The 11,746-nt window shown below is 39.5% G+C and overlaps 2 protein-coding genes across 3 annotated transcripts; one reads left to right on the forward strand and one right to left on the reverse strand.

Moving 5' to 3' along the window:
- Nucleotides 1-680: 680 nt before the first annotated feature.
- LOC112567112 (exodeoxyribonuclease-like) lies at nt 681-5,859 on the reverse strand. Its single transcript, XM_025243658.1, has 8 exons — nt 5,671-5,859; nt 5,044-5,151; nt 4,576-4,776; nt 3,267-3,465; nt 2,557-2,628; nt 1,614-1,760; nt 1,082-1,262; nt 681-892 (listed from the first exon to the last, which is right to left on the reverse strand). The coding sequence occupies exons 1-8, from the start codon at nt 5,800-5,802 to the stop codon at nt 775-777; spliced, it is 1,158 nt and encodes a 385-aa protein (XP_025099443.1). The 5' UTR covers nt 5,803-5,859; the 3' UTR covers nt 681-774.
- Nucleotides 5,860-6,044: 185 nt separating this feature from the next.
- Nucleotides 6,045-10,636, forward strand: LOC112565545 (ankyrin-1-like). 2 transcript variants are annotated; one of them, XM_025241038.1, is made up of 3 exons: nt 6,045-6,080; nt 8,430-8,458; nt 9,174-10,636. In XM_025241038.1, the coding sequence occupies exon 3, from the start codon at nt 9,175-9,177 to the stop codon at nt 10,255-10,257; it is 1,083 nt and encodes a 360-aa protein (XP_025096823.1). In that variant the 5' UTR covers nt 6,045-6,080; nt 8,430-8,458; nt 9,174; the 3' UTR covers nt 10,258-10,636. The 2 variants fall into 2 exon arrangements, with proteins under 2 accessions (XP_025096823.1, XP_025096822.1); XM_025241037.1 differs by lacking the exon at nt 6,045-6,080 and adding an exon at nt 7,796-7,932.
- Nucleotides 10,637-11,746: the final 1,110 nt, after the last annotated feature.

Here is an 11,746-nt window from a genome sequence, read left to right on the forward strand (position 1 = left end):
CACAGCATACAACTATTAATAAACTCAGGAGGGAGCAGGGGATTGGTGTTTTACTCCGTGCCAGAAACTAAGGCTATATCACAGCAAGGCAGCCAGCCCTGTAAACAGATGCCACATGCAGATACACCTCTAAACTAGCGTGCCTGAGACGAGAGCTGAGCCCAGGACAGCCAACCTTCACTGTATTGGTAACAGGTGCTAACTATTGGGCCACCGGACCGTCCGAATAAACTCTGAACATAAAAGTTAATATTTTATAACAATTTTAAGCTGGCAAAACCTTTATAACGAAAGCATGTGTTTGCTTGCACGTTCTCATATATATGTGTGGATGATGTATCTGTTTTGCATAACAACACCTATTAATATGATCAGAAAGATGACTTGTACTTTTCTGCATGTATATAAGATCAATATTATGGTGCAGAGTTAAAATAGCTGTGAACTAACTTGATCGGCAGGAAACAATTTTCTGTTAAGGAGATTTAAATGATGATGCTGTCATAATTTTAAAACATTCACCTTGATATTTCTTGATACTCATCATCAAATAACCCAAAGGGAATCAAACTCATATATTCTGCCTGCAAAACTGAAGGCATCATAGGTAGAACAGTATCATACAAACAGTATTCCAAAACAACAAAGCTGGAATTAAAAAACAAAACAAAACAAGTGAATGGACTGTGTTGATGTTTAATGCTGAAAGGTGACCACAACACATAAGAACTGTTTTCCAACATTTTCAGACAAAACCCATGCAGCAGCATTCTGTCACAGGGAGAGAAGCACTACAACAGGACAGTGATCACTGCCTTTGACATCTTTACGAATCAAACTGTCACACAGATCCTTCTTCAGTCGCTGTGACAATACAAAGTAATCCAGACGCCTAGCAAGACATAAAGAGATTTACAATTAAAAAAGATCTGACAGGTCAGCAAAAGGAAATAAAATCAGAACTGCTTTTATCTAAAGCTTTTTCTTCTGACACAGAATGTACACAGACACACAAAAATGCACGCATACTTTTTAATTTGTAAATCAGCATTTAAAACCAGCATCATAAGGTTTTACTTACCAGCCAATATTTTTTTCGCGGGCATTTCTGAAGTTCGACCAGAAAGTGTATGCTTCTTCCTGGTCTGGGTAGAGTGTGCGGAAAGAATCAATGAAGCCTTCCTCCAACTGCTTCGTAAACTCTGCACGTTCCTCATCGGTAAATCCCGCATTCCTTTTGTTAGATTTGGGGTTTTTCAGATCTGCAAAAGCACCACATTATAGCACAGTCAGGTCTTGATGTTAATGACTCACATGAAGAGCCATAAAAAATACAGCAGTAAAGATCCATGGTAAGCAGCATTCTGATTTTCACCTTTCAGAACATATGCATGTACACGTTGTGCATACACATACAGGGATACAACATTACAGCAGTGCATGAGACTCTACATTAAGAAATGCATGATAACAGAGACTACACATCTTGACAGCAAGAAACAAAAAGCATTAATTCCTTGAGACCAACAAAGGTAACAATTGTTTACTACACATTTTATATTAATAGAAAGAGTAACACAAAGGACAGACAAAGCTAAGTAGGAAGTGCTTGCCTATTTCAAGGTGGGCAACATTGAGGTCTCCACACAGAACAACTGGCTTCTTTTCCTCAAGGCCTTTCAGATATTTTCTGAAATCTACATCCCACTCTTCAGTTCTGTACTTTAGCCGCACCAATCCCTGTCCTGAGTTAGGCACATCTGCACTCATTGTAGGATACAAATGCGGTACAGATCAATGTCTTCACATCCATTTGCAAGTGATTTCAATGAGTCAAAATTGCTTTTAGCACATTCTAATCAAATGAGAAAGAAAAAGAAATGATGTTGTAGCCTAGTGGCTGCAGAGTGAAGTGTAAGTGATTTACTGCATCCAGAGCCCGGTATGTGGTTTCTGCCCCTTTTACCTTTCCTGCTAAATCAGACTCCTATTACTTCTGGGGAGGTCTTTAGACATGCAAGCACACATGAACCTGGAATTGGCAGCCTACTCTTCCAAAGGCAACAAACCACAGTGTTACCTATTCCCTCTCACATTAAGTAAAACATTCGATTTTTTAATTTAAATATGCACTCACAAAAAGCTAATAATTACATTTTTCCTTAAATAATTGGTTTCCATTCTTTTACAGGATTCTGATATCTTCTGATATCAATTATAAATGCAGTAAAACTGGGTAATTTTATAAATTATACATGATATCAGTAAATCTGTTTGTGTTTGCTCTATATGTTGCTGTAGAACAGGTCTAGATAATAAAGTACTATGTCATACCCCCCCCCCAAAAAAAAAAACCAAAAAAACAAAACAAACAAACAAAACCCAAACTTATATCTCATCTCTCAGTGCCAGAACAGAGAAGTATATAAGATCACAATTTAAGGTGTAAAGAATTAGTCTCCAAATAAATACTCTGGCCAAATGCATGTGAAAAGTTTACTTTTACTGCACATAAAAATAATCTCTGAAGGTAATGGTATGATGTATCAAACCTACATGCAGTAACCAAGTAGAATTTGTCAAACTCTGCAGTCATCACCCTGCCCTCATTGTCGTGCTTTTCAATACCTGAAAAAGAGAAAAATGCTGCAAATGTAATTCACTTGGAAGTCAGAAAATGATGGCATGATTCAAATAAAAATGTATTTTTCCAAATTCTTTTTCTTCTTCAGCATTCACAAAAAAAAAAAAAAGCACAACTATCGATTAGTTTTGTTCTGATTATAAAATGGACTACTTTACCTTGTTCACTTGGTGATTCTTCAAAATAAAAATTAACTTTTCAAACTGGATAGATGGAAGTTTACAAGAACATGCTGGTCTGCTTTACGGTAATTTCTAAGATTTAGCTAGAGTTTTTTCTCTCTTTTTTTAAGCTAATGCTCAGCTATCTCCTTATAAGCACTTAAGAAATGGCAATCACAGAAGAACAGCTCTTAACTGCATTCTTCACAGCTCATAATCGTTATTTCTTTAAAAAAAATTCAAGATATATTTGCAATGACTTTGTATATTGTCTATACTAAATATCATGCTGAAATTATGACTCAACATAAAAAAAAGGACAGTAAATGCTGTGCATCAGCACATTTTAATCACACTAGCAAACATTCTGGAAATTTAATACTAATAATTGAACTTTCTTTGTTTTACTGTTGTGTTTAATACTTTTATTTACGCTGAAAATGATAACATCTTAAACAGACCTAAGCCATATGTGATGGAGATAGGCTCTGTTTTTGTATACATTCCAATGCCAGAGTATCCTTCTTTTTCTGCTGAATACCAGTAAGCTTTGTAGCCTTCTGCCTCAGCCTCCTTAGGAATTTTTTGTTTTGAACATTTTGTCTCTTGGACACAAAGCACATCTGGTTTTTCCTTTGTCAGGTAGGACAGCCCACCTTTCTGTAACATGAAATAATGAAAAGAACATCGAGAAGAGAATTTGTGTGAAAGGATAACATGCCAAACCCTAACTGATTTTTCTTTGAACCTGGTGTCTGATAGCTTTAGTATATTTATGTTTAAATGAATGCTTGAAACATTTCTCTTTGTCTTCTGCTGAACAACTAAAATAGTCTAGTAATGAATGAACAAAGGAATATCAAAATGAACTTAGTAATGTCATTCCAAATAGGAATGAAGGCTCCCCCAAGCAACTGACACATATGATAATGTTGGTGAGTTCATGAACACAAAACACAATCAAACATAAACACCACTTTAAAAATGCACTTGAACAGTACTATAGAAATGTATCATATTCTGGAAAATTGTTATGATAATGAATATTTCAATAACAGAAGCCTACTCTCCATTATTATGGGGAAAAATTGTGGAATGTTCCAATCACTCTAACAATTTGCCCTTAACAACACTGACATACTTTACAGCATCTACAAGAACATCATTCAACAATGCCAGCATTCTATAACATAGCAAAAATTATAATAACTAAATAAAATAAAAATTAAGACTGTTCACCAACAAGATATGAAAGATGTGGATTAACAAAGGTAGTAATCATATATTCTCAAGGCTCATTGTGAACATCAAAACTGTTAATGGCTAACACAATACACCATAGACTGAGAATCATCACATGAATCAAAACAAAGTTGCTGGCTGGTTGCTCATGATATCCACCCATACAACTATGCACATACATTTTGCACATTTCAGATGATGCCCTCTCTACATGTACATCTGCCACAGAGATGCATGCACAGCCTCACTGCACTAGTATCAAATTTGGTTTTTTAAATCAAATTTCTGGATGGCAATCATTATATAGCAGTGAATAACAGTTTGAAAAGCATAATATATCAAATACTCTATACATTTCAAAGGGAATTTAAACTGCCAAAATTCCACTGTACATTTCTAGCATGGTATTTCACCATTTACAGTTTATAAGGTTTAGTAAGCTATAAAGGTTCTATTTTGTCATTGTCTGCTTCAAGTCGAGGGCAAATTGTCCTCCCCCCAAAAAAAAACATTTCAAATTATACTTACATTTAACCATGCTCGGACACCATTGATATTCCAAGATGCTAGCTTCAAATTCCAGGGGCGTCCATCATTTGTTTTAGCTGTCGACTCAAAGTCTGTTGTGGAAAGACTATCTGAGACCTTGGCCTGCTTTGGAGTGGGCTCTAATTTCTCTTCAGACCCATTTTCTCCATCATCAGCTCTCTTTGCTTTTCCCCTGCTTCTCTATAGGTATTAATAAACCCCATGAAAACAGTTACATAAAACAGACTTCTCCTTTAGTATTTCTTACAAATAATTTTATCAATCATTTCAGTCCATGTATCATTTGTCCATGTATTCTTTTCGCTTTATTGATTTGATTGTGTGTGTGTGTTTTTTTAGCTTTTAAATCTGACCTTTTTTGCAAAAGTTTTAGTATTCCTCTCAGACTGTAAGAATGGCAACATGCACAAATCAGTAGGGGAAAGAGAAAATAAAAGCTTAGGTCACCTTTGTTCCTTTCTTGACGGTGTCAATTTCATTTTCCGAGGTCTCATCTTCAAGTGTTTCATCCACAGACTTCGGTTTAGATTTATCCTTGGCAGCTTTAGTATTTGCCTTCCAAAATGATGACAAAATGTTTTCTAAGAATAGCAAATTTTAATACAAAGCTTTTAGTGTAAAGTTTAGGACTAGTATGACAGGGAGAATCCTCAGCTAAATCCGAGTACAACAAAATCTCACAAACAATTAAATGGATAAGAAAATACTAAATAGCAGAATCAACTTCCTCTGATAGTGCATCTACAAGATACGAAAATCCCTTTCTGCATCATTACTTCTTCGAATTTCTGTATTTGTCATACCTTTTCTCTTCCCTATCAAATCTTTTAAATAAACTGCTCTACATCAAATCACATGAAAGTGAAACTGCATAACTGGTATGCGATCCTTGATTATGACCACTTTAAAATAACTACATACCTAAAAAAATTCAATTAAGATACATATTTTATATATAAAGCTATTAATTTTAAAAGATCGGATAAAGGACAAACAACAATCACGGATATGTCCGTCCAGATCTATAGTCACCGTTAAAAAAAAAAAGATAGTAAGACATTTATAAAATCTCACAGCAGCTCTTTTCTTCGGTGGCATGACGAAATGTCTAAACAAGAAGTTTGATACAGAAGTATTATCAAATACAAGACAACAACTTTTGGGATTTGCTGATTTTGCAATTAGTTTACACCACGATGCCAGCATACGCGCTCTATTGTTGTTGTTGACTGTACGCGCGAAATGCCGGCGGAGAATCAAAAATTATACCAAGTCTATAACGCTCAATTTAAAATATAAATCACTCTCAATTTAACATTATAAATATCATTTTTCTTACAATAGAAATAATGCATTTAACTGTTTATTTATAACTAATTATGATTTTATTTTTATTGTAACTTTTTGTCGCACATTTCCTTAGCCATAGTTTTTGATAAAGCACAATGTTGATATTGAGGCTCCGGTAAGGATGCAAGAAATAGGTAGGTATAACTAAGCATCACAAATAACAGCTTGTGTACTGTTCATACGTGTGTGCGTGTGCGTGCGTACGCTCGTTTGTTTTTCTGCCGGAGACTTTGTTACATAAGGAGAATACCGTGGTGGATATATATCCATGTTCAGCAAGATCTCTCATTCTTACGCAAGCAATTGAGCAATTAGCTCGCACACTTACACAAGCATACAACAAACACGTACTCTCACTCAAGCACACACTAACACGTAGTCTCACACAAGCACACACACTCACACACTCATACCCCAGCCCTTCCACACACCCACAGAAATAGATCACTAAGAGCGTAGAGACAGACGCGCAAAAGCATTGATTTAGCCAAGGGCCAAAACTCTGATAGTAACTATGACTACCCTGCAGCAATGGCTAATAACGATGAAAAGAAAAATTCAAACTCTGTTTTCGGTGGACATGAAAAAGGGCACGCACAACATCACAACGCATCATACGAAGAGCATAACAAGAACAACAAATCACACAGGTAGCACAAGCATGCGATTGATGCTTGACGCACGCTGTATAGGTGAATAGATATCGCAGCAGGTGGGCATGAATCGCAGGTCTGCCTTTGGGGTATTTGGGAAATAGTTGTGCGACTGTGTATGGCAGGTGTGTCAAACTAAGGGTTCCCCGAGTACCGCATTGGTCACATTTGTGTTGTCATGAGGGCCGTACATGTGTACAGTTTGCTTTGACATGCCTGGTATATATGGAATACAGGTGAACGTAATCGGTATAGCCCTTTACCTCGTCGTGTACATCAACAAGCCAACATGGAATCAGGTATAATGGTTCCTGACTTGGTATATTATCAGTTTTTGTCTCTGCACTGCATGGTAACTGAGATTTTTCACTGCTCAAGAAACGATCCAGTAGAAAGGTCAAGAAGGCAGTATTGGATTTATATCCTGCTCTTTTTTGTCCAAGTTCAAACTTTTTTTTAAATTCTTTTCTTTCCTCTTCGTTTTGGAAATACAAGCGTATATCTTTCGTTAAAGACCTATATTCATAAGTTTTAAAAGAGCCGTCAGCCATAAGTTTCTTGTACCGATTCCTGCGAGACGATGATTTCACCTCAGAACCCTTTGTTGTGGGCATGTTGATAATTTTCAGTAAATGCCGCAGGTATCTGGGAACCTGTTTTTAAAAAAGTCAAATAAGTTTTTATTTACAATCATAGCCGAATTTTCTTGTAAATTTAAAGAATATCGCTAACTTATTTTGTAGTAGAAAAATGTGACCAAAAAAAAAAAAAAAAAACCCCAACAAAACAACTGATTTTGCGTGTCATTCTTTTGCATGCAGTTTTATTAATAAATGCTGTTTGTTTCACGTATTTAGTCTTTTTGGATTGGAAGTATATCTTATTGTCGTTCATGCGTTCATCATTTGATTGGTACAACGAAAGGTTTCACTCGATCCCAATCGGAGACGTGGTCGCTTAGAGTTATGTCAGGGTTAGATCGTCGTCTTTCATTTCACACGTGTGTGTATGTGTGGTCATCCCTAAACGCCTTCACATTGGGTGAATCGACTCCTCTCAAATCAACTTGGTCGAATCGACCGATGACCCTGAACCCTGAACGACCACTTTCGTTTTACCTGCCAGACAGACTAAAACAGTTTCTTTTTTGTACTTTATAAATTGCAGGTAAACAAAACCAAACATACCCGCAATGACTGAGAAAATCCAAGTTATAGCTCAGTGGCGCGTGGTGGCAGTGCGAAATCGAGAGAACACTTCTAATGTCAGGAAACTGCCTCCGCCCTTTGGCAACTGAGAGTGGAAGATATGTTTATCAGGAAGGCAATTGCAGGTCAGTCATGCGGTGAAACAGGTGTCGTAACGCATGAATTAGTCAACGTAGATCGGTAACATCAGACAGCACAACGCTAGTTCGACACAAGGAGCCATAGTCATAAAACCGGTTTCTCGCTTTCTTGCTGTAGGTAAGAAAGAGGGAGACTCTGGGGGCGGGGGTGGCAAACACGTATTGTGCCGTCTAGCCAGAGACACTAAAGAGCAAGGACTGCCATCTCTTGCGACGCGCATGCGCTGGACTAAGTTGTTGCTTTGCCTTTTCCGGTTTCCCTTTATACAGTGCGTCGCAGAGCTATTGTTGTTATCATTTTGAGATGCCAGGCAATAGTTGTGCGATTACCAGGAGGCCCTGCATGGAAAAGTCAACACAAATGTTTATGATTTTATCCGCATACGAAAACTAGACAATCAAGACTGGGAGGGGCGGGGGGGGGGGGAATGTTGTGTGATTCCAATCGTTGTGATTCTTGAAAGAGCAACCATTTGTTTCAGACATTTCAAACCGGAGTGTTACATTGAAGGTAGGTCATTAATCATTACTATGATACAACATATAGTTACTGTCAAGAGTAATGCATGCTTAAAAAATAATGTGTTTTATGTGAAACTTTTTATGTTTACCAAGTTAATGTTCTTAATGCTTCTAGTTTCATTCTGCATTATACCTTCGATACCTTTACATCCTTGCATGGTAAGATACACATATAATTAAAGTCAACTGGTTAAAAAATCTGCAGTAGCTAAGCTAAAGCATTGATGATAAGAGGTTTATTATAACCTTTGTTTACATTTTAAGACCATTGACTGCAGTAGTTTTAACCTTGACGCATTTTATTAACTCTCGGTATAAAGTTCTTAGTGTGCACTGCATGTTATGTATAATGTCACTTCACCAATGGTATCGTTTACTGGATAAGAAGGAGCTACAATGTTCCTTTATTACAGAGTCCTGTCTCTTGTTTTGCCTTGTTCCTGGCCTTGGCTGAAATACACCGGAACAATAAAACAAAACACAAAAAAAAAACCAATTACTAAGGGTGTAAGGGTGTTATCTTTATTGAATTGAGTGTGCATGAATTTAAGTGCCAAAGTGATTAAAGCCATGGAATCAACATTTCACATCAATTTTTGTTTTATATATATACACATCAAGTAAGGCTCCTCTACTTATATAATGCTTAAGATTACAACGCCTTTGGGATAATTAGATTAAATTAAATTTGGCATTTCCTTCAGCATGGGCCAGAAGAATACAGTTTTGCTGAAATCCTTGAGATCGCATGACGAAATGGACAGCTGGCGAAATATGGAGTACTTCGAGGAGGATCTTCATGAAGCTGTGGTGTCTGGGAACCTGGCTTCGGTGGAAGGATACCTGAAGCGAGGTCTTAGCCCCAACCACGCCTTCCGCTCCGCCGATCCTGCCGCGGCCAGGCGTATGGGGCGCACGCTGCTGGAAGAAGCCGTGCATGCTGGTCAGAAAGACATCGTGCGCCTGCTGGCCACGTTCAAAGTCGACCCCAACCTGACCTTCGTCGTTCACGTAGACGAGGACTTACGCCCCGTGCTAAAGCCGTACACGAAGAAGGAGCGGTTGAAGATGTCCTGCGTTTACCCCAGCATCGTCCGGCGCGACGTAGAGATGGTGCAGCTGTTGGTGCGGGCGGGGCTGGACGTCAACCTCTGTGACGACCGCGGCTGCACGGCGCTGTGGCACGCCGTTGACCTGCAAGACTATGACCTGGCCAAGGCCTTGGTCGGCAGTCCGGCCTGTGACGTCAACCTGCCTGACGTAGCGCAACTCCGCCCTCTGCACGTCGCGGCCCTCCACGGCCACGTGCGCTTGGCCTCCTTGCTCATCCGACACGGCGCGCGGGTGGATCCGGTGCAGCTGCGAGGATCCACACCCTTGGTACTGGCTTGCAAGGCCGCATGCTGCCAGACTGCCCGCCTTCTGCTGCTCAACGGGGCAGATCCCAACCACGTGGGCTATAACGGCCACACACCCATGTCGGCTGCCCTGGAAAGTTGTCGCGAGCGACACCTGACGGATCTTTTGATCGACGCCGGCGCCACAGTGGACTGCACAACGGTCCGGAAGTGCATCAGGGACCAGGTGCCGCTGCTCCAGACGTGCCCGGAAGTTCTGGACCTCATCCGGGAACTTGCGCGTACGCCCCGCCCCTTGAAGGTGCAGTGCCTCTTAGCCGTCCGCCGTGCGGTAGTCGCCTCCCTCAGCAAACTGCACTTCGTGCTCAAAGTAGAGAGTCTCCCCGTCCCTCGCATCGTGCAGGAGCTCATCCTGCTGAGCTACTTGTAATACCATGCAGGAACTCATTCTGCTGAACACACCTTGAACTAGTCTTGATGAGTTCATTGTAAAACACTGTGCAAGGTCTTTTCCTGCTAAACTGCTTGTAGTAATCTTGTAACAGTGTGCACTTGACTAAAAGTTGTAATCTGCCTGTAACTGCATTGCCTGGATCACACCACTGAACTTTTTAATACAGTGTTAACAAACTTATCCTGCTGAACTACTTGTAATATATTTTCCTGGAGCACATCCACAGAAATTCTTGTAACAATATGCAAGGTCTCTCATCCGGCAGAGCTACTACTTGTAATATACTGTGTGTAATGTAATACAGTGTTCAGTATTTCGTCCGAGTGAATGACTTGTAATAAATTGCATGATAGTTCTGTTGTCGTTAAGTGTTTCTGATGAACAAGGTCGGCAGTTGTGTGGCATCTTCATGTCGTGTTGTCGATGAAGTACTTGTGACATGTTGCACCGGTATCTGTCTTGTAACTGTGCTCTGTGTGTGTGTGTGTGTGATTTAGCATAAAATTCATTCAGTCATTCGTACCTTGATGGTACCAGTCGCTGGGGTAGGGGGGCAGGGAGCACATGGATAGACACGGCCCGCCATTCACGTCTATTGTGGGCGATGGTCAGCAGGACCACAGGTCCAGTTTTTGACGCTCGTAAGCCAGTTCTTCCTCTGGCTGCGGCGTCCACCACCCTCCAAGATAACTTGAAGGACAAAAAATTATTGTGAACAAGATGTTATTTTTTTTTTAATTTTAACTATCATGTGTATCATCTGACTAAAAGGCCAGATCTGTCACCGAAAACAAGACTGCGTGGTCCGTGTTTGATGCGGTAGTCTGCTTAGCTTTAGAGGATCAATTATTTATTATCCTTAATTAAAGAGCAGTTAACGCGACTAAAACGTATATTCTTTATCGTTGACTCTTTTTTGCTATGGTAAAAATAGCACACCGACAAAAAAAATTTTGAAAAAAAATTCGGTTGGAAGAAAATCACCTAAAGAAAGTGGCATAACTGGACTAAAGGACCTTTCCTCGAGAGATTTCTCGATCGGATTTTCTCGTGTATTGGGGTGAAAAAAAAGGGGGCCACGCCCTAGGCTTAATCTGTCTTTCATTATACCAAAGACCTCGACAAGTTCCAATCAGCAAGTAAGCACGTGTATCACTGTCCTTGATAAGAGCAAAGAGCATTAGTAATTGCATGGTTGGCTTATGTGGTAAGAGGGCAGATCGATTCGACAACAACCCACAGTCGATTCAACAACAGGTCTGAGTCAATTTGACCACCGAGTACATATTGAAAACTCTACTGTTATGTTTTCTGAGATTTTTAAGAATCTTGGTGTTGTGATCGACTGTCATTTAACAATGCCTGCTCATCATATTCTTGGTATTGTTGGTTGGTTGGGCTCGTCGCTTTGACGGGAAAATATGCTTGTCTAAAGGTGATTTTGCACGTATGTTTACAAGCATTT

This window comes from Pomacea canaliculata, linkage group LG6 (genome assembly GCF_003073045.1).
Source record: "Pomacea canaliculata isolate SZHN2017 linkage group LG6, ASM307304v1, whole genome shotgun sequence".
NCBI classification, from domain to species: domain Eukaryota; kingdom Metazoa; phylum Mollusca; class Gastropoda; order Architaenioglossa; family Ampullariidae; genus Pomacea; species Pomacea canaliculata.

What these genes read in the sequence shown, in the direction of transcription:
- LOC112567112 (XM_025243658.1), bottom strand. Translation starts at nt 5,802, where the DNA reads ATGCTGGCATCGTGGTGTAAACTAATTGCAAAATCAGCAAATCCCAAA. An exon ending in CCGTCAAGAAAGGAACAAAG is followed by an intron (nt 4,777 to 5,043) that starts GTGACCTAAGCT and finishes TAATACCTATAG; the next exon opens with AGAAGCAGGGGAAAAGCAAA. An exon ending in GTGTCCGAGCATGGTTAAAT is followed by an intron (nt 3,466 to 4,575) that starts GTAAGTATAATT and finishes TTCATGTTACAG; the next exon opens with AAAGGTGGGCTGTCCTACCT.
- LOC112565545 (XM_025241038.1), top strand. Translation starts at nt 9,175, where the DNA reads ATGGGCCAGAAGAATACAGTTTTGCTGAAATCCTTGAGATCGCATGAC.